Raw genomic sequence first — 21,700 nt, forward strand, 5'->3', positions numbered from 1 at the left:
AAGTGGAAAAGAGACCTTGTTATAGCTGGGATAAGTGCTGGACTGCTTTAGAAACAAAAATAACCCCATCACTGAAACATGAGCTTGTTACTGTCTCCTATTTTAGGTCACTTTAGAAGAATTAGATCTGAATATTTATTGGAACATTTTTTCCCCCTCTTTATATTGGAGAGTAGCACTACACAGAGATGTGACAGCATTTAAATGTAATTTTAAAAAGAGTTATTTGCTGGCTTAATATAAAATATCATTTAGCTGGAGTAAATAAATTAGCTGTTTTGCCATTCAGAAATTAGAATGCATATTTTAAATATTGTTGAAAACCAACTCGAAGCCTTTTTTCTTACTTTTTTTTTGCACACTTGTTTTCCAGGTGCAAATCCTCACATTGAGAACTTTGAGCCATTGTTTGATCTAGATGATGTGAAAGATGCTGAAGATGATGATGAAGGGATTGTGCCTGGAACAACACCGCTGGATATGGCAGCCAACTGTGAGGTATGTGGTCTGTTTTTTCTGTTTGTTGAGTTTTTTTCTGTTTTTATTTCTAATCATCAAGGACAGTTCAGATCTCTTAGCTAGCTCCTTTCACTGCATCCACAGTTATTTCAGTGGTGACAAGTGACTAATTTGCCATCAAAAATTAAACTAATTCAGCCACAAAACTCCCCCAATGAAATAACATTGGAAGAAAGCTCCACTTAACAGACTACTGAACCTCAGAGAGGAAAAAATGCTGATTTACAGATGGAATTAGGTACAATACTGCTGAGACTTGTCAAGATAATGGATACTAACAAGGTTTCTGCTAAATACTGAATTTAATATATTCTCTTAGGTGTATGACATATTAAATGGGAAACCCTACCAGTCAACAGAAGTTTCGGAGGAGTTGCTGACACGAGGTAACATCTATAAAGACTTGACAAAATCCCTCTAGTAACTGAATTCTCAAACCATAGTGGCAGAAGACATTGCCCTGCTATAGCTTGTAACTGAACTGGTGAGGGAGGAGAGGTACCCTCCCAACCACTTGCTCACAGAATGAGCACAATTCCCTTAAGAAGTCATAAGGACACAAAGGAGTACATTTTCAATATTACAGCAATACATTTATAAACACTGGGACTGGACACTAATATACTCTTCAGTTTAGTTTTGTTTCTGCTTAGAAATGAACTGGTGCATGATTTGTGTAAATAATAAACTAACATATTTCTCTGTTCCCCAGGAAACTTGAGAGAGCTGAATGAAAGTTCCAAGATGCAGCTTTACAAACTATTGGAATTGCCTGATCCTACCAGAAACTGGTCCACTCTAGCACAAAAACTGGGTCTTGGCATACTTAATAATGCCTTCAGGTTGAGCCCTTCTCCATCGAAAACTCTGCTAGATAACTATGAGGTAACGTGGCTGTAACAAGTTATAAAGAACATTCACACGTGTAGAGAACACTGTCCTCCTGGACAGTGAGGAGCCCTTCAGTTCTAGCCAGCCTGGATGATGGTGAGCATCTGGTGTCTTCTCTCTTAGGTCTCTGGTGGTACAGTTCAGGAGCTGATTGCTGCTTTGAGGCAGATGAATCACACAGAAGCCATTGAAGTCATTCAGGAAGCATTATCCATCTCACACAGCCCATCTCACCTGGAGAAGAGTACAGCAAAAGCTCTTCCGTCGTCATCACCACTCACCTTTGCAAGTGGAGAGACAGGTAAAATTGACAACAAAATATGAAGAGCTTCATTTAAGATGTTTTTCTTAATTCTCCCTCCCCACCCCACCTTGGACTGATGATAGATTTTATATTTCCTTACACACAATGCCTCAGGTGCCTACCTGCTTCAGAAATATTTTACTGCAGCGTGACTTTCTTGTCATAGATATTTGCTAGGCCTAGAAGAGAGAGGAAAAATGGACCATTTGAATCAGCATGCCTGCATCACAGTATTGAATATACTGCCTCCCTTTTCTAAAACCAGACACTTACTATTTGCTGATGGTAATGCCATGAATGTACTGAGAATAAGTTTCAAAAGATAAACTAGGCAATTATTTCCCAGGCATGTACAAGTGCCATTAGCTTTTGACTTTTTTCTCCCCCCTCATATACGGATACACAAAAATGTTTTGGGCACATAAACTTCTCAATAAGACTTTGGTATTAAATATCTCTTTCTACAGTGTGTAGCACTCCAAAATGTCCCAGTATTCTGTAGGCAGAGATTACACAGGACCACAAGCAGTCCTGCTGTCAACTACCTGCTCAGAGCAGGGCCAGTATAAATATTACATGGGTTTGTCCATGTCATGTCCAGTTGAGTTCTGAGCATCTTCAATGATGGAAGTCCTACAGTGTTTCTGGGCAAGGGACTCTACTAACACAAAAAACAGAGGTTGTGAGAAGTCAGAAAGTCATCAGGGATGTTCAGTCATTGCCTGGCCATTTTAAGTAAAAAAACCCTTTGTTTTTTACTGTTAAAACACCAGTAATGCTGCCTGTACGTGAAAATACTGTAGATATTTCTGGAAAGGAAAAAAAGGAAAACCACAGTCACTCCATTCTAATCTAATGTTGCCAGTTTACTCTCTATGGAACAGTTTGTTCAGTCATGGAAAGAACCTTCACACCTACCCAAAAATGTGCTTGTACACATATTACGCCTTTAGATTAATCTTGAAGGGTAAGAGGGGTTCTGCTCCTTTACAACAGGAATGGACTGCATCACATTGTTTATTTTAAGGTGTTTGTTTAGAAAAATAAGATTGAACTCTAATATGCCAACCACTGTTATAGTCACACTGATCCCATATCATACCTTCAGCTTGGACACTGATCCCTTGCAGTCAGGCACTCCTTTTGTGAATAGTGCACAGGTGATGGGTGCTGCTGACTTGTTCCTATTTCAGGTTCATTTACTAGATGAAAATTGTTCAAATATTTGTCTCAAAAAGAAATATGTAAGTTAAAATAACATGAGCCTCATCCTGGAGCTGTACATTTGCTCAGAGCCTGAATGTGAGAACCAGAGAACCTTTTGACACCTGGGCAGTCCTGACCAATGTGCAGTGACAACATTAGTGTCAGCAGAGCACCAGGCTTCTCATCCCATCCAAGCTCCAACTGCAAGCTGATCTCTGCCAGCAATATGTCAGATCACATGCTTTGGTGGCCTGAAAGTACAGCTTTTCCTAAAATAATACCTCATATTAGAATCATTTTCCTATAGAAGAGCTTTGACCCTGTTGGTTTGCATTCCTTAGACTTTTCTGAAAGCAGCATTACTCAAGCCACACAAAGAGTAACATATTTCCTTTTTCTCTCTTCCTAAGGTGAGCTTTATAACAGCAAATTTCAAGACAACGAAAGCACGTGTGACAGCGGTGTGGAGACCTCGTTCCGCAAACTGAGTTTTACTTATTCAGACTCTCTGAACAGCAAGTCATCACTAACACTGAGCAAAATGGCCCTGGGCTACGGACATGGAAGTTCAGTCCAAAGCAATTATATAGCCGAATAGTAATGTTCAATTAGCAATATGCAGTTACATGAACAAATGCAACATTAAAAATTACATCAGTGTTGTCCTGGTCAGAGGGAAGTGAATTCACAACCAAAAGTGCACTGGAAGAATCCCACTCGAACCAGAAGCAATGGCAACTTCAGCATGCAACTCCTAGGCACTGCTTCCTTCCTCAAGTACATTTAATTTTATTCATTTACAAGCCATATACAATAACCAGGGCTCTACTGCCATATTAATACACAGGACTGGACGCTATGAAAGACTGACTGAGCTTTTCTGGGTTGTGAGGATTTTCTTTTACAGATGAAAGTCACTCCTTAAAGCATAATATGAACTCAAAAAAGAAGTAAGGCACACAGAGCAATCAAAGGATACAGTTTCTAGCCGGTCTCTTCATAATTTTTGCAGCACAGTTGCACGAAAAGAGCTCCTAATATAGCTGGCAAAGAAAAATCATTAATCGTAACAGTGACAATTCAGAGAAAAAAAGAAAATCCTAAAAAAAAGAATCTTGTATATTTCAAATAATGTATTTAAATTTCACTTTGGTGCCTGTTATTCAAAATCTTTTTCCAGTTTGGCATTTTCCTACTTGTAAATAGTTTTTTTATATCTGTTCGTGTTTGACAAAGTGGGCTTTTTAAATGCTTATTTTTATTTTACTTTTATAATAAAACCCTAAAATTAATTCTCTTGTCTATGCTTGCTGTGATTTTTCCATATCTTTCAAGTAGAGTTATTGAAGATTTAGCATTTCAATTTTAGTCATTGATACAAGAGCATGCTGATTTCCAAATACTAAAATAAATAAAGGGTTGCAAGCCACCTGTCTTAAAGCTTGAAGCATCTTTTTTGGTGGGAGAGCAGGAGCATCAGCAACTGCTAAGCAGCTGTGCTTTGTGCTTTGGAATTAAAGCCTCTGCCTTGTTTCAGTTCTCATAATTATGGCAGCAGAGTGTTCATTTACACTGAAACCAACTATTTAGTGTCTCAGCAAAACTCTGATGAGACAGTTCTCCTTTAGGCTATCTAGAAACTCCTGTAGTAACTGTGCTCAAGAAACAAGTGTTTCTTGTTTCACATTAATTCTGAGATAGTGAGTGTAACTGTTACTGATGTTGGCCCAACTAAAAGTACAGAGCAGGTATCAGATTTCATGATGAAAAGACAACCAGCGGCATTGTACCATTGTCAGTCACTTGTAGCCAGTTTTTGTGGCACAAAGATGGAGATTTGACAGGGTTGCTGTTGGTTCAGTTCAGTCTTCAGTAACCTGGGTGTCACTCCTGAGAAAATGAATCAAGATAAACCTTGAGAATGGTTACATTTAGAGCAGTAGTTGCTGTAATGAATTAAACCAAGTAATGAAAAAACCTTTTGAACTAATTTTATATCCAGCTGAATTACTGAGTATTTTAATTACTTTCAGGGAAACATGATGAATAATAGTAAAAATGCCATTCTTTCTTGCAGTTATTGTATGTATAACCTGCATATGCAGCATCTAAGGCATAAGGATTTTTGTTCAATTAATGTATTTGTCTAATAGAAACAGGCAAAGGTTCTCATATTCTGAGGGTGGAAGGGCTTACTGAACCCCAGATGAGCTGCTGTCCAACTCAGGAAGCTGGCAGAGATTTTTACTGAGGTTTCTACAATCCTACAGGTCAGCAGTGCACCCTGACTGTTGATTCACACTTTTTAGCCTCAGTTCTCACCAGCTCTGTTTTTAAACCACCAGAAGACACCTGGGCCTATATTTCCTTAAGCACTTAATGACCAAATGCTGTATAATAGCTATTCATGCAATGAACAGCAGGTCCCCTAGGCCCTGTGTATTGAAGTGCTTTAAATGGCAGTCTGGCAGCTTTCTTCCTTGCAGCATCTCAGTTTCAGTATATTTAACAAAAGACACTTTAGTCCTTTTATTTTTTTTCCCCCTCTTTGTTTAGAGATAGAAAAAAGCTTAATTTAAAAAGTGTTCTCAGTAATTCAAACTGGAACACTAAATTTCTACAGCTGAGTCACATAATAGGATAACTTTTCCCATCTGTATCAACCCTCTCCATCTTCCACACAGCGTGTTAGAACAGAGGTAGAACACACCACCTAGTGTAGGACACGCTACAGAAAGTGGCAGGACATCTACTAGGAGACATTTGTGTCTGGTGTAGTTCCATTTGGGAGAGCAAACCTGCTGGAGAACCTAGTGCTTATTGCAAGCAGCTCAGTTAAAACACTAAAACACACAACTGTGCTCTTCTGCTCGACCTTTTTTCTTAGTAGTAGTGGTCATCCTGTACAGGGCACACTGATTCTTGCACTGATGGTACCTGGAAGAAGGTCGGGCTCCTTGCAGGTGTGAGGATGAAGGCAACATACATACAGAGGAATGAGGCTTAGCAAGAGACAGTGTAAGTGACACAGACAAGTCTTGAACATTTAAAACAAATGTGTTCACATCAAGTAACTGTCAAGATGTATTTATTGACCACATCATCGTATCTGCTCTCCTCAAACAGATATTAATCCTTACACCTCCTTGCTAAGAAAGGTAGTGCCATTCCTATTTCAAAAGTGTGATAGAATAAACTACAGCTACAGTCCTGCAAGAATCCAGAAATCAGCTGCCTGAGAGCTTCTGTCTACACCTGGCTTATAGAGGGAAACCTTTCTCACGGAGTAGTAATGGTGTAACTTAGGCTTAACGGTTTCATTCAGCGAGGACCTCACTACACATTGTAGCACAGGATGTTGTCCCCATTCTATTCCATGTTACCCTGAGGAAACAAAACTGAGAAGGGTATTCACTAAGTTCTGAAAAGTCAGGAATAAGTTTGAGTTTTTTTAAGATATGTGCAGAAACAATAGGAAACACCCAACAACGTGTCAAACTCAAGAGCAGGGTGTCTGCACTGTGGCTGGATGAGCAGTTCTGACTAGGCCTATTCCACAGTGGACTCTTGTGCGCTGCATCGCACTGCAAGCAGCCTGGTGCCTATTTCCATTAGCAATTAAAGCACTGAGGTTGAAGGTATGAGCAAAGATCATTAACCAGCAACCTCGAATTGATCCTTAAAACCTGATTTCATGGGTTTGTTCTTTTGAGTGCTAATCAGGCTTCTTCTCACTTTGACAGTAACTGCGCTGATTTACCTGCAACACTTGAAATATTCAAATGGTTCAGTATTAAAATAAGAAAGGTTATGTAATTAAACTTTTCCCCCCCCCCCTGAAATGTAAACTTTGGGCATTCTCAGTCCAGTTTAGTATTACATTTTAACTTACTTACAGTGAGGATCAAAATCTGAAATAATTCTAAACTTAATCTACATTTGCAGTGGAATGGAGCCTGCTCCACTGTTTTGCTACTGTACTGCAGTAATAAACATCAGAAACTTGTGGAATGCAGCAAAAGTTGTGACAACAGATCACTATGGATCTTCTCTACATTTGATGTAAAATGGATTATTCAGAAAGTTAAACTGCCCTTGATTTTAGATTGGCTGCCACAGCTGTAAGTTTCTTGGCATCATATTTGGGGGTATTTACAAACTTGGAAATCAGTGTGGTAGTGGGAAGTTCTAGGAAGCATTCTGAAATTTTGTGGACTGCAGGAAGGATAAGAATGTTACCTACATGTGCTGGTGTATAAAGCCTCTTTTTTCCATTGTCTGGGCAAGTAAAATGCTTTTTTTTAACATTTAAAAAAAAGAACCACTGTCCTTGCTCCCTCCAAGCGTCAGGAACACTACTGCCGATTTGTTAGCTCAGGGTGCAGTGGTCAATACTCACCCACAGTCCACAGCTTTTGGCTCTTCTGGATGATCACCCCTTGCAACAGAGCAGTTCTAAAGTAACCGCCAAAGGCGCAGTCCACACTTTTGCTGGCTTCCAAAGATTCCTACAGCTACAGGAAAAAGACAACACAAGTTAATTACCAAGGAGTTGATTTTCTGCATTCAGCATTATGAAGCAGCCTGATGTCCTGCTTAGAGCCAGGCTGTAGTATGTCTGTTATTATTCAAAGCCTGCAGAGGTTTCCCCATGGCCTCATTTAAACTCAAGCATTGTAGCAATTTTTCAGCCATCCATTCACCCTTGCTTCATTTACAATACAGAGGAGCTCTAGCAGATCAGTGGCCTTCATTACATACTGCAAGGGAAAACACTTGTGACAGACTTAACACCTGTTAACCTGTGCCCCACCATGGCACTTGCCAACATTCCAGCTGAGTCAGCCCACACAGGCACAGAGCAGCATCACGCCTCTGGGATAGCTAATACAACGTCTGCCAGAAAGACAGGGGCATGACAACTGCCTCACTTCTCTTTCAGATGTGCAGTCACCTCAGTATCTTCTTGTCTTCAGCATCCCAGGGAAGAAAGTCTATATTTGGCTACAGTACAAACCAAAATCTGTAGCCAGAGCACTTCCAGATGGGTAACAGATGGTTAGATACACAAAACACGTCACTGTTCTAAACACTGAGCCCGCTTCTTTATGTGCTGCCCTTGGATCCTCACCAGTGTTCACACTGGGCAACCCAACCACAGCTTCCTACCGCCCTAACACTACCATGGAATAACAAGAGATGAAGATTTCCCCTATTTCTTTCATAGGAAACCTCCTGAGGCCTGGCTCACACCATCACTCCTTTACAGTTGTTGGGGAAATGGGCTGAAGCTTAAACCCTGGTATAGTCCATGTTAGTTGGTAAGACAGAATTGCAGGGCCAGCATCCCCAAGTATTACTATGTAGCTTACTTACAACAAGTAAAGGAGGACTGCTACAATAGGAGAAGGCAGAGAAGCTGCAATGCCTGGCAATGGCAATGTTTGCAAAGAGGTATCAGAGGCTGGCATTTAAGGTTTTGGTTTTTCACCACCATGAAACAGGATTGAAACTTTCAGCTCCTCCATCTGACAAGAGCTGCTTCCCCAGTAGGCCACCAGCTCAACAGACTCTTTCTTACTTAGAGCTCTGTTCTGGATTACCCAGCTCCCCACCAGGCCATAAAGCCTGGCTCAATCCACAGGCCAGTAGTTCTACCACAGCCATTCCCCTCCACAGAGTCAACCAGGTACCCAGCCAGTCTCAAAGTAAAAAAGCTATGCAAAGAAAGAGCAACCCTGAACCACTTTGAACTCACAGAACCCATAAAAAAATTTCAATATCAACTCCCAAAGCAGAGCTGCATGAACAGGTCCTGGCAAGCAGCCATGCTCACTGCCTTCCTCCTGACACCTCAGGGTATTGTTTCCCTTTATGCTGCAGCACATTTCCTTTGCTGTAGTCACCTAGACCAGAGACACCTTTTATTTTGGCCATGATACACACTAATAATCAAACCAGGTATTTATGGGTCTCTACTAACTGACTCTACTTCCTACAGAAAGATGCCCTTTTTTCATTTAAGCTTTGTTTTTCCACTCTAATTAAACTAAACTGGGACTTTGATTTCACTATTGTGTAACATCTGACTGGAAAGCAGAGTTATGTAGACCAAATTCTTTGACTGGAACATGTCCTTAAACATTCTAACCACAAGTCCCTGGATGACTTAACTTACTACTCAGAGGGTAAGAAAGAAAACTGTGATTCTGACAGTATAAAGACTGGCTTGTAAGCTACAAAACCCAACTGTCCTGTCCCTAGAATAAGAAACTCATTGGCCTGTTTCTCTGCTCCTGACACTGCTACAAGTGCCTGAAAAATGTGTCTGCTACACATCTCCAAAACCAAAAGGGGACTAATAGAAATAAAAATACCAAAAAAAGACATGCCTCTAAGCCAGAAAACTGTCCAGGCCAAAAGGTATGCAAACAACAGGTAACAACAAAGACTGACAAACTATGAACACTTTCTTAGAGAGGAACTTTCAGATACATTTGCATGCTTCTTTCCTGGAGAAGATGCAGAAGAACTTGAAAAAGCTTCCAAGGACATGCTCCAGTAAACTGGAGCAAAATAAGGCTTCCACATGTGGCAGAAATTACAAACAAAGAGGTGCCCCCTAAAGCTCAAAATGGTCTCTGCAAGTCCTGAATAGGTTCAGAGCCAAATCTCTGCCAGAGACCAGTTTTAGGACAACAAATCAGCCAATGCCATACAGTGTTCTTCCCAAACCTGCTCTCAGGTTCTGTTCTAGAAGGGCATTGGTCATGGCTGAAGTGCACTCTGGCTGCTAACTTTTGCCATCAGTGGAGAATAGCCAGGAGGGGGCCCAAGAGCAAAGAAAGGCCACCAGCACAAGTAAACTCACCGATCCTTGAACAAAACATAGCAAGGATCCACCCTGAAAGAACACTGATGAGCCCAGTCCCCTCTACTGCTACCACCAATAATTTAATGGCAGTGAGGACAAGCACCATGACACTCACCATATGCTCCTCCCAATGCTCCTGCTCCTGAACCCCTGCCCATCAGACAGAACTGGCAATACAGGTGCTGCCCAGGAGCTGCAACAACACTCAGGTGGCTACAGATGGATGTGTTGATATGAGTGCTGGGTACCCTGAATCTCTCTTCACTTGCATTCCTATCTTTGCCCTGATCTGAGACAACAGCAGAACAATGTAACCAAGTATAGCACAGTATGCAACTGCAAAAGTACCAAGGGAAAATGGTTAACCAAAGCACATGTTACAGCCACTGCTGCATGGGGCAGAGAACAGCTCCTATAAATACACACCTACTACAACACCAGGAAATCAAAAGGATGTATTAAGGATATTAAGACAACAATGGAAGTGAACCTTCCCCATTAAATTCTGTTTTGAGCTCAAGCGTTTGGCTTAAGCAACTGCTAATCTTTCATAACAGCACCTACTGCTGAATTAAAGCTCTCCAGTGAGAAAGAATGGACCTGCTCCTTAGGGAGCTTCTGACCTTCAAAAACAGCAATCAAAAAAATCACCTGAACCTTTTCACATCAATCTGGTAATTGCAGAAAGCAACAGGGGAAAAAAACATAAAAGAATGCTGTTCTACATAACTGTGCTGGTAGACATTAGTTGCATAGCCACTTCACCATTTATTTATCACATACCACATCATTTCTTTCACGATTTTGCCTAAAATTTGTGACAGGCTAAACAAGGTCACAGTTATCCAAGTTCTAGCAATCCAAAAGCTCTTTTCTACATATCTCAAACTTCACTCCTATGCTGAGATGCACCAAGAACAAATATCATTGACCTCCAGACAATCCTCTTGATTGTCTTTAAACAAGTGACTCTATCAAAGCTCTATTTCTTTAACACTATTAAGTGCCATTTTGAAGTTCTATCTAGATGTTGCTGGAAGAAATATTTCTCCATAAGAGAAAGACATCAACAAAATCTGCCCTTTTTCTAATACACTGCAGCAGTATTCATTAATCATATTTTTTCCACATTTTTTCATCCTTACCTTATATTGATGCCATTGCTGCTTTGATTTCACTTTGATGCCAGGACACCAAAAAAAATGAAGAATTTTTTTTGTATTGTTGGCACAGGATGCCTTTCAGATAACTTTTAATCTCCTTTATCAATATCTGCATTTTCTAACTGTTAAGTTTTACTCATGACTGTCATTTTCTCTATTTATTTTGCATAACCTATAAACATTGGCACATACACCTCCATATTTTGATTGTTTTCATGTCTTCTTTTAGCTAGGACCAGTGTTGAATCAGAAAAAGCCTACAATGCAAATGCAGTTAGTTGTTTTGCTGACCTAATAAAGAATTTGTAAGCAACTTCCATTTATCATTTATCTTTCATCCTTAAGTTCTTTCTTTTGCTCAGGAGTATGTAATTTTTTTGTTAACACCCAATTCAAAAGCACCAGAGATCACCAAGGATTTATCAACATGCTCATTTCTCTGCCCATTAAAACTGTGGTCGCTGCAAGAAAACAACCCCCAGTCCAAGGTCTCTAAGTGTCCAGTGGAACAGCCACGAGCTCGAGACCCGCCCCCCCCAGCAAATATCACCTACCTGGTGCTTTTACAACACAGATGGACATCACCGGTAGAGCTTGTTCAAACACCACCTACTATGGTGCTGATTCTGCTTTGCAGGAAAATTAATACTTGCTCGGACTGCGAGGGGATTCTTGCGGAACCCCAGCAAGATCCCAGCTGCATTTCAAACCACATCTGACAGACAAGCCCACTGTTTAGCAACCTGCTCACAGAGTGGCTCGTTGGCCTTGATTTCATGACAGCCAAACCCTCAGGCTTTCAGCTCCACAGGCTACAGCAGTCCACCATGCTGAAGCAAGCTTATTTTCTTTGTATTAAATGCCAAAGTGAGATGACATTTCTATGAGAAACCTAAAAATTTTAAAACATAGTTGGAAACAGAATGGAAGGTGAACCACCATTACTTTGTATAGACTAAGGAATTCAATGTGCCACCAGATATAATAATGAGTCAAGAGTGTCTTCTATGGGGAACCATAGAAAGAAAAATGTTGAGGTTTTAATTTGTTGGAAAGAGAGGAGGATCAGTGTGGAGCACAGGACCACTCATGAGGAATGCCAAGAGGTAACAGAATGTCTGTGCAGCAGTGTCTGAGTGAGAACAGCAGCCGCTGCACCCTGCATTTAGTAGAGAAAAAACAGTCACTTGCACCTCTGTGGTTCTCTTACGTGACCATTTCTTCTCTGTACTGCCTCCTTTCTCTTGGCACCTTTGGTTAACTCTTCTCCCTGCTCCTTTTCTCACATGGCACATTATGTGGGATCCCACACAGCAGCAAAAGGTTTGTGACTGCACCTGCAGCTCTCTGGGCATAGACAAAGCTAGATGCAGAGCTCTCAAAGGCTGTTGCTTATTTTGCATGAAAAGAGAGCAGAAAACAAGTCTTGTACTGAATTCCTCTTTCAGAAAGGGGAACAGATCTGCCTGATGTCTGACTCGACAGCCCAGGTTTCATGCCTTGCAGGAGGCAGGCAGACCACCTTAATGGATGACAGCCATAGATCTGAAAGGGTAGGACTAGTGCCCTCCTGATCTGGGTGTAGATAGATCAAACAACTTGGAGGCGTACTTCTGGAGGTTGTCCCAGCTTCATTCCCTGCCCTTCCCCCTACTCCCCAGCATACCTTGCTGTTATCTTAAGATGAATTTCCACTTAAAGCATAGTGAAACTAGAAAAACTATGGATGTACTTTCAAGACACCGCATATATTATATGTAAGCTTTGCTGTTGATATCTTTACATTGAACCAGCAGTTAAAATTCACACATGACAGGAACAGACAGTATGTTCTCCAGTTGGCTCAAATTGTGTGTCACTTCAACTTCAGTAAAATTGTTTTAACTTTTCTTCTCCTCCTGTTTCACTGTTTATATAACTAGAAGGAAACGAGGTATTTTCAGACAACATCCAACAGAGAGGTCAAGGTTAGTGAATTTTCTAGTTCTTCAACACTGGTAGGTTCCCAAGGATAAAACACAACCACTTTCTTCTTTTCAGTCATGAGGAAACCATTATCACTAAATCTGCCTTTTATACTCCCTACATCCATAGAAACAAAAGGAGCAATTGCAGTGGTCTGAAGAACAAATATATAAGTATCATCTTGTTTGGATACAGAAGCCTGAAAGAGAAATAAAAAAAATAAATAAATAAAAGAAAATATGCATGTTAAAGAAGACCCCAGTCACACCCAAACTGGTAAAAGAGCTGCATGCCCATAACACAGACTGAACAACCACATTTGATCCAAATTAATAATCTCTTCTGGAAATCAACAGGATTCATATCCAAGAATCATGCAAAAACTGCAAATGTTATTACAGCCTTGCTACAGAATACTACAGATGGTGGAAGAATGCCAAAGTGTTATCACTCTACCATCTTCTTATGAAAATAACTGAATAAATGGTAATCTAACTTGCACATAGTACTTGTATCCTGTACTTACTGCAGTGAAAGAGATTTGTCCTTTCATAACACTTCACTCAACCGATCAATTCACAACTACTAAATTGCCATTCCAATTAAATCCATGGTAGAAATACACAGAAGCAAAAGATGGTAAAAAAAAATATCACAGTAACACAGGAGGTCGTCTCATCTTAATGGAACATGGCAGTGAAGCCCTTATACTGTGTTTAGTAAAATATAAAAAAAAAATAGTTGTAAAATACCAGGACAAAGTTTAATGTTTTATATCAAGTTCTACCAGTAGTTACTCTCAGATAGACTTAAAATCCCAACCAGGATGCATTTTCACGCAGCACTCCCCATTCACCATAATGAAATATTATGCAACACTGTTTCCAAACGCCTATTAACTATATATAAACAGAAAACAAGTTATATTCAGTGCAGACGTCACATTCCAGTTACACGAAAAGCAAGGCTTTTTCATTTTTAACAAAAAGCACGCATTCTTTGCATTTCATGTTTCCTGAAGAAACACTAATGTCTTCATGCTTTTTAAAAGCGATGCTATGAACAGTAGCTCTTGGATTAGCAATGTATTTGAAAATTTAGTTAGCTTATTAGTAACTATGTATAGAAGCACCAGCTTCTTGCTAAACAGAATAATGTTTTTAATCATAGCTGCATACTTTCCTAAGATGACCACTTTGCAGTACAGACAGCTAACAAGGATAAATTCAAAGACAACACAGCTATGGGATAAAGGAGTGAAATTTCCCAACGATGCTCCAGTTGCAGAGCTTTTATTATTGATGTTGTCACCCACAAAAAAAAAACCCCAGCATGACTCAGACTCCAGATTGTGCCACCAGCTGAAAAAAAATAAAAACAGGCTGATTTCTTTCCTTTGTATACGCAGGAGGCAGACTGCACTGCGAGATAAGAGGGGAAAATCTGGCCCATTTTCTTTTTGTAAAGCAATTATGCTGGTCCAGATTCAAAGAGATTAAAGACCTCTATTCCACCCTTGTTTAGTTTAGTCCCAAAGAGCAAAGCTGCAGTTTGAAAGCCAAATGTGAGAAGGCACAGGTCCCCATCCTGCCAATCTGACGATTAAGAATTTTGCAATAAAACGTAAATGCTAAGAAGTGAGGCTTAACAAAATGTGTGTGTGTACACACACACACAGAGCATGCATGTTCCCTCTATACACAGCAAGCTTGCTGGGAGCAGAAGAAATCTAAGGAAAAGCACCAAACTGACTAAATGTTACACAACACTGATGCTTTTTGTGCCTGTTCAGAAGACTGACACACTTGTCAGCTATTAAGAAATAATCACTATTACGCAAATCAGAACCCTTTCTGGAGGGCAGGGAGTTGAAGAAGGAGGAAAGGATCACGGAATATTACATGTTAGCAATGGTACACTGATCTCAGAGTGTGAGCACTTCAAGAGGAAATACTAGCACTTCGAAAGAGAGGAAATATCATGACAACAATGCACTCCACACTCAACTGAACTAGGAACACCTAATAGTGACATTACCGCCTGCAAGCCAAACCACTTGTCATGATGCTTTTTGCTATCTAGGGACAAAAAAGTAAGAAAGGAGTAATGCTGCAGCAGTCAGGTGAAAGACAGTCTAAAAAATGAAAGGGAGGCTTCATTATTTGAAAAAAACCAAAGCCCAGGCAAAAAACACACATGAAAACAAACAAACCAACCACCAGTCTTATTTAGATATTCATATAGTGACACAGAAAAAAAAAAATCTGATTTTGAACTCAACATGGAAGCTATAACAGCAACAACTAAGGAGAAAGAACATTCAGTGGAACCAGACACTGCATAGCAGGCAAACCACTCAAACCAGCAAGATTAGCAAAATCAAATGCAGTAATTTAGCATGATTGATGCTTACACTAAGCTGGGTCTTTTCTAATCCTACAGCATCCTTTAGTGATGAAAGGAAGAAATGGTTCGTAGGACTCTGGAGGCCATCTTCTCCCACAAGACAGAAAGTAATAACACAGCTTTTCCTGGTACAATTTCTGCATCTTTCCAGAACATCGCTTATGGACTCCTTGTAGATGGGCACAGCACTTTGTGCTTTAACAATCACACCTTCTTTGGCAAGGGTACATACTGGCTCCAAAGAACCCCAGGTGTGCACAACGACCTATTGAAGCATATTGAGAGAGCACAAATATTAGAAGAAAAGCTACATCTATGAAAACAGTGCAGCATCCTAGGTTTCAGATTGTTCATTACAACAGATGTTTTCCTGACAGCACCAGCTGATTTCCACCTAGCAAGAAACTCTACAAAGATTTAAACAATAGATATGGCATAATAATTAGATCCTTCTAAAAACAGTTAGTCCATTTCAAACAGTCTTGAGCTGTTGTTGTTTTTGATCTGCAAGACTTTTTGTTTTCTTCAGGCTCCTCCAGAGGAGGGGATTGCCAATTTCTGCCAAGGGAGTGCTGGGAAATGGAATTAGTGAGTGACTAATTTGTTGACTCTCTTTCCTCCTCTCCTTGATTAAAAAAAGTCAAGCAAAGGATTTTCTTAAGATTGCTCAGTGTTATCTGATGTAACTCAACTGGGTAAGCTAGAGTTTCTGCATAATCACCATTAAACAGAAGCAAGCTGCATCACCTTAAAAGAGACTGTGAAAGTTATATTAATACAGCAAAACACACTTCCAAACGTCATGCATGCATTATGAACATACCTTTAAAAAAGGCATAATTTGGAAGATAAGCACATAATGAGAATTACATTTTATTTACAATTTATTTCATAAATTTTAGGTTATTTTTTACCTCAACAGGAGTCTGCAGTCAGAAATAGATCTTAACTCCTTTCAAAAGTTAAGTTCCAAATTTTCTTGAAGCGCAAAATACAGTATTCATCAGAACTACCCTACTGCCAATGATTTCCTGATGCTATCAGAAAATCTGAATTTAAGTCTGTTAGAATAACTCAGACCAGAAATAAACAATTTCAATAAGTGCAGTTCTAGTCTGAACTATCCAGAAATTGCAACCATTTTCTGTACCATATATTACTATATATAAGCAACCTTATAAATCTCAAAATTCATGGAAATCCACTAGACAGACGAGTGAACCAGGACTTGACACACCCATCCTATTAGTTCCAAAATGACTAGTGAGTCATTCCAGATCTGGTTTTCCATCCTTACCAGAGTTTTCACATGGGACACACTGTATGCTAGGAGTTATATCTCATCATGCAACATGGTCCCTAAATTCATTTGGGATCTGGTTGCCACATGATTAACAGCAACAAAATGTAACAAGTTGAAAAGGAAGACTGTGGTCTACAAGGCAACTCAGCAGCCCAAATACTTCCTGAAAAATCCTATCAATTTCTACAGCATTATCAGAAAACAATGTAAGGCATCAATTGAAAAATGATAACACTGCATAAGTGACCTTGCAATTAATGTACACCTTGATGTTCTATCAATATTTCAGAAAATAATCCAGTCCTTTTTCCCAAAGTGGTATAGTTTGAGTACTGATAAGCAGTGGTACAATCCCTTTTTCCTGCCCCTGCTTAGTCAGTTAATCTAGTTCTAACACCCAGGAACAGTTTTGTTAAGTAGTGAGGTACCATTTTTCACACTTTGTTCTATTTAACCATCAATCCCTTTAAGATTTCAATAGAATAGTTAATTCCAGGCTTGTACCTACAGGTTGAAAGCAAAGCACTTAATTCCTTCTTCTGTGAAGCAGTACACACTACTATAATAAAAGACAGTGTTGCCTCTAAGAAGATTAAAGACTAGAGTTGCACCTCATTGTGTCTGAACATAGCTTGAAGCTTGTTAAGCAAAGATGTGCTCTTTCAGCTTCTCACATTTTTGCAGGAGGCACACAAGGGTGGTGAGAGAGGTGTCACTTACCCTCAAAGTCAGCTTCTGGTCCCCATGAAGATCTGAGACACCGTAAATGTACAACACACCTTGGTCTTCATACGCCACAGGCAGCAGTGGTGCAAAGAAGTTCCGGGCAAAATAATGGAGCAGTTTCCACTTACCACCATACTCTGTAAAGGGTTAAAAGGAAGAAAGAATCAAACTGAATCCAAGACTGTCTTGGCACTTCAATCTCTTCCTGTGCTTTCTGGTCCTGCTATGGCAATACAGCATCCTCCTGTACCCTTTTGTACCTCTACCAAGTGCAAAGAATGACTGAAGGTACTCTAGCTTCCTTCCAGGCAAGGCTCTACTCTAAAGATTCAATGCTCCTTGAAGCTTTACTTTGAACTTCACCAAAAGGTCACATTTTCTACCTCTTGCTCCTATCATTGCTACACTGCCATTCAGTTAAATAAAGCCTTAAACACAAGTGACAAAACTGACACGGCATACCACACATTAAGCAAGCAGCAAGAGCATCTATGTAGCCACAAGCTACCACTACTATAAAAAGAGACACCAAAATCTGACTTTTGGTGCTTATACAAAGCACTTTCTTCCCCTTTTTCAGTCCCCCTCTTTCTTAGAGGAACATCAGTAGCAACAAAGATAAAAAACAAGTTCTTAAACCAAAGACAACTCTGAGCTTGGCAAAATGAATTTGCCAAGATCTAGAGACAACATTTACTTCATGAGAGCCATATGTATGTCCATGACAGACATATGCCAATCAGTTTGCATTGCCTCTTTAATGAGATGTACCTCATTACTTTTAATACTTTGAAAGCCTGCCATTAAACTGGAAAAGCCATCAAACATTGCGTCCTCTCCAAAAAAAGCAATTTTGCCAGATGCAACAGTGCCACATAATCATTTTGGAAGAAAAGCTGCTTCCATTTCTTCCTCTATTAACCTTCCATCTAGCACCCACCGTCAGCATTTTAAGTCTGTCGTTGCTCAGTCATTATCCAGTCATTGAAACAGCACTAAAAGGAAGTAGCAAGTCAGCTGCAGCATCTCATAAGGAAAGAAAAGTTAGATGCTGATTTCATTCTTGTTGTTGACTCTTTGTTTTATGCAACAGGTTTAAAGTCCATGGATGCTGAAGAATATTTTCAGTAATATGTTTTTCTCGTAACTAATTGCCTCTCTGTTTTGGTGCCTGTACAAAGCTCTTAGCATTTTCAAAAATCTCTTAAGTAAAGACTTCATTCAGAGTGATGTATCCTTTAAAGGCTGCGTTTGTGACTTTCCCAGGCTGAATATGCTCTGCCTGCACTCCACACAGACACAAATGAACTTTGAGAAGAGTAAAGTGCACTAGCTCCAGCTTATCACCTTACACATCACCTTGTTCTCAGCAAGTTCACAACCAGCTAGCTTGGAGAACGGATAAGCAAAGCTCGAATCTGCTTGGAAAACCCATACAGGATTCAACTGTGCTGTGAGATCAGTCTGTTGCCAGAAGAAACACCATTCAAATTAATAGTACTGAAACAAACCAAAGAGGTAAGTCTAAACGAAAACTTCAGGAGAGGCTGCTGAGCTTCTTCAAAACAGACAGTTGACAAACTGATGAACATACTCAGTATATTGGTGCTGCTCAGTATATAGAACTGTAGAACCATTTATGTTGCAAAAGACCTCTAAGATCATCAAGTTAACTGTTCACCTCTAAAGCACGTCCCTAAGTGCCACATCTATACAACTTGTAAAGACTTTCAGGGATGGTGACTCCACCACTTCGCTGGGCAACATTGACAACCCTTTCAGTGAAGAAATTTTTCCTAAGATCCAATTTAAACTTGCCCTGGCACAATTTGAGGCTATTTCCTATTGTCCTGTCACTTGTTACTTTTGAGAAAAGGCCTAACCCCACCTGGTTACAACCTCTTTTCAAGTAATTGCAGAGAGTGATAAGGTCACCCCTGAGCCTCCTCCTTTTCTCCAGACTGAACAATCCCAGCTCCCTCATCTGCTCCTCAGACTTGTGCTCCAGAGCCTTCACCAGCTCTGTTGTCCTTCTCTGGACTCGCTCCAGCTCCTCAATGTCTTTCTTGTAGTGAGAGGTCCAGAACTGAACACAGAATTCAAAGTGCAGCCTCACCAGTGCTGAGTAGAGAGAGGCAATCACTGCCCTGGTCCTGCTGGCCACACTACTTCTGATACAGGCCAGGAAGCCTTTGGCCTTCTTGGCCACCTGGGCACACTGCTGGCTCATGTTTAGTCTGAAGTTGACCAGCACACCCAGGTCTTTTCCTCCAGGCAGCTTTCCAGCCATTCTACCCCCAGCCTGCATGGGGTGGTTGTGGCCCAAGTGCAGGACTTGGCACTTCACCTTGTTGAATCTCATACAACTGGCCTCGGCACATCAATCTAGTCTGTCCAGATCCCTCTGGAGAGCCTTCCTACCACTGCCACCCAACTTGGTGTTTGCAAACTGACTGAGGGTGCACTAAATCCCCTTGTTCAGATCAATGATAAAGGTATTAAACAGGGCTGGCCCCAATACTGATCCCTGGGGAAGCCTGCTAGTGACCGGCCACCAGTTGGATATAACTCCATTCACCACCACTCTCTGGGCCCAGCCATCCAGCCAGTTTGCTTTTGCAGTGAACAGTGCACCCATCCATACCACAAGCAGCCTTTTTCTCCAGGAAAATGCTGTGGGAAATGGGTGTTAAAGTCTAGATGACAACATCCACAGCCTTTCCTTCATCCACCAAATCGGGTCACCTTGTCATAGAAGAAGATCAAGTTGGTCAAGCAGGACCTGCCTTTCACAAACCTGTGCTGGTTGGGCCTGATCCCCTAGTGATAAGAAGGAAGCATGTTCTAGCATTCCAAGGACAATTCCTGACTGAAAACATTGGTGGTTTAAAGGACAAATCCACCAATAACAGGGAGTGTTAACAAATTACTCTTTAGGGTCATGACACTTGAGAAGATGAGAGATTTAGACTGGGGATGGATTATCTGAAAGAGAGTAAACTGCAGGGCAGTACCTGATCTAACAAATAAAAGCAATGGGCCTTGTATAAGAAATGGGCTGGGATGGTTTGTGAGGGGTTGAAATCTCTAAAACTCTCAGGACTGCTACAGAACTCTCAGGAATTTCAGTTGTCAGTGCAACAGACCCCCAAAAGCCCACCAGAGTTCAGACAAATTACCCAGCATGGGCTGTGGTTTCAGTGCCCATTGACTTGAATTTTTTTCCTAAAAGTTTAACTTACATGACGAAAATCTAGGCTTCAAGTGTCTTAAATACGTACATCAATAATGCAATTGATGTAGGGCAGTTCTAGTTACTTAGTGTAATATAAAATCGTGTTTCTCTTTGATTTGGGCCCTTCTCTCAAATCTCTGCTGTGCCTTGATTTCCAAATGGATTACACAGTTGGAACCACACTGCAGTGGTTACTGGAGGGAAAGAGAGAAAGTTTGCTATCTGGGTAGCAGATACAGAGACCCTCAAGAAACCTGTACAGAGGAGGAAAAAACTCAGAGTAAATTTGGCATTACACTTCCACAGGGAAACAAAAACAAGAGAAACCCAAACCAACATATAAAACCAAACAAACCACACACTTAAAAGTTTGTACCATTTCAAAAAACCATTCTACTACCACTACACCTATTGTTTTGGAATGTTTGAAAACATCAATAGTCTGCTTACCTCAGATCAGCTTTTTAAGGTTGGTATTTCCCTTTCCAAAAAACCTAGAGCCATTTTAAAGAACCAAAGCTCAACAGCTGTAGCAGTTTCACACAGGAAGTGCCTTTCAAAGAAAACTTTTCCAGCAACAGGATCTTGGTAATACAATTGTCAAAGTAACTTCAGACAGCATAGAAAACTGAAGCTCACTGATTAAAAACCCCCACATTCTTCAGTTCATCTGTTGCCTTGATTTCCGTAAAACCAGAGCCACATTTCTTTATTTAAAAACAGGCAAGTTGCATATAAATACCTTCACATCTCCCCCCTCCCCCCTAAAAAAAATGGATGTAAGAAATCTGAAGATCAGTAGCTATAGTGAAAAATCTCTTTGTCCTAAACTTTCCTGTTACAGATATGTGTGCCCAAAGGCAAGAGTCAAAAGTTATTTAAAACAGCCCTGGGGTGGTTTTCTCCTCCTCCTCCCACATTTAAATAAATTCTTAAAGAAATCCAAGTTCCCCATTTTTTTTCTGATAACATGGGGTGGGCACTCTCTGTGGTATCAAACTTCAGAACAGGAAACTAAAAATTAGGTCTGTAATGAGACCCCAGTACCCTTTTTTCTGGCTCTTCCCTGAAGCTTCTACACTGATAGCAGGAGTGAAAACAAACAGTT

At 40.4% G+C, this 21,700-nt stretch overlaps 2 protein-coding genes across 2 annotated transcripts in view; one reads left to right on the plus strand and one right to left on the minus strand.

The window, feature by feature from the left end:
- Window positions 1-4,347, plus strand: part of NFKB1 (nuclear factor kappa B subunit 1) — a 56,927-nt gene extending 52,580 nt beyond the window's left edge. The window contains exons 19-24 of the mRNA XM_017822218.1: window positions 107-206; window positions 374-498; window positions 839-905; window positions 1,232-1,404; window positions 1,534-1,711; window positions 3,331-4,347. Of these exons, the coding sequence (XP_017677707.1) occupies window positions 107-206; window positions 374-498; window positions 839-905; window positions 1,232-1,404; window positions 1,534-1,711; window positions 3,331-3,518 (831 nt within the window). The 3' untranslated portion in view covers window positions 3,519-4,347. The remainder of the gene's footprint in view (window positions 1-106; window positions 207-373; window positions 499-838; window positions 906-1,231; window positions 1,405-1,533; window positions 1,712-3,330) is intronic.
- MANBA (mannosidase beta) overlaps window positions 1,586-21,700 on the minus strand; it is a gene marked incomplete at its 5' end in the record, with an annotated part of 32,955 nt that continues 12,840 nt past the window's right edge. Inside the window, 9 exons of the mRNA XM_017822219.1 lie at window positions 1,586-1,691; window positions 1,837-1,893; window positions 2,817-2,943; window positions 3,900-3,963; window positions 4,724-4,810; window positions 7,320-7,434; window positions 12,624-13,121; window positions 15,336-15,593; window positions 17,352-17,494. Of these exons, the coding sequence (XP_017677708.1) occupies window positions 12,897-13,121; window positions 15,336-15,593; window positions 17,352-17,494 (626 nt within the window). The remainder of the gene's footprint in view (window positions 1,692-1,836; window positions 1,894-2,816; window positions 2,944-3,899; window positions 3,964-4,723; window positions 4,811-7,319; window positions 7,435-12,623; window positions 13,122-15,335; window positions 15,594-17,351; window positions 17,495-21,700) is intronic.

Source organism: Lepidothrix coronata, unplaced genomic scaffold, assembly GCF_001604755.1.
Source record: "Lepidothrix coronata isolate B3197 unplaced genomic scaffold, Lepidothrix_coronata-1.0 Scaffold96, whole genome shotgun sequence".
NCBI lineage: Eukaryota > Metazoa > Chordata > Aves > Passeriformes > Pipridae > Lepidothrix > Lepidothrix coronata.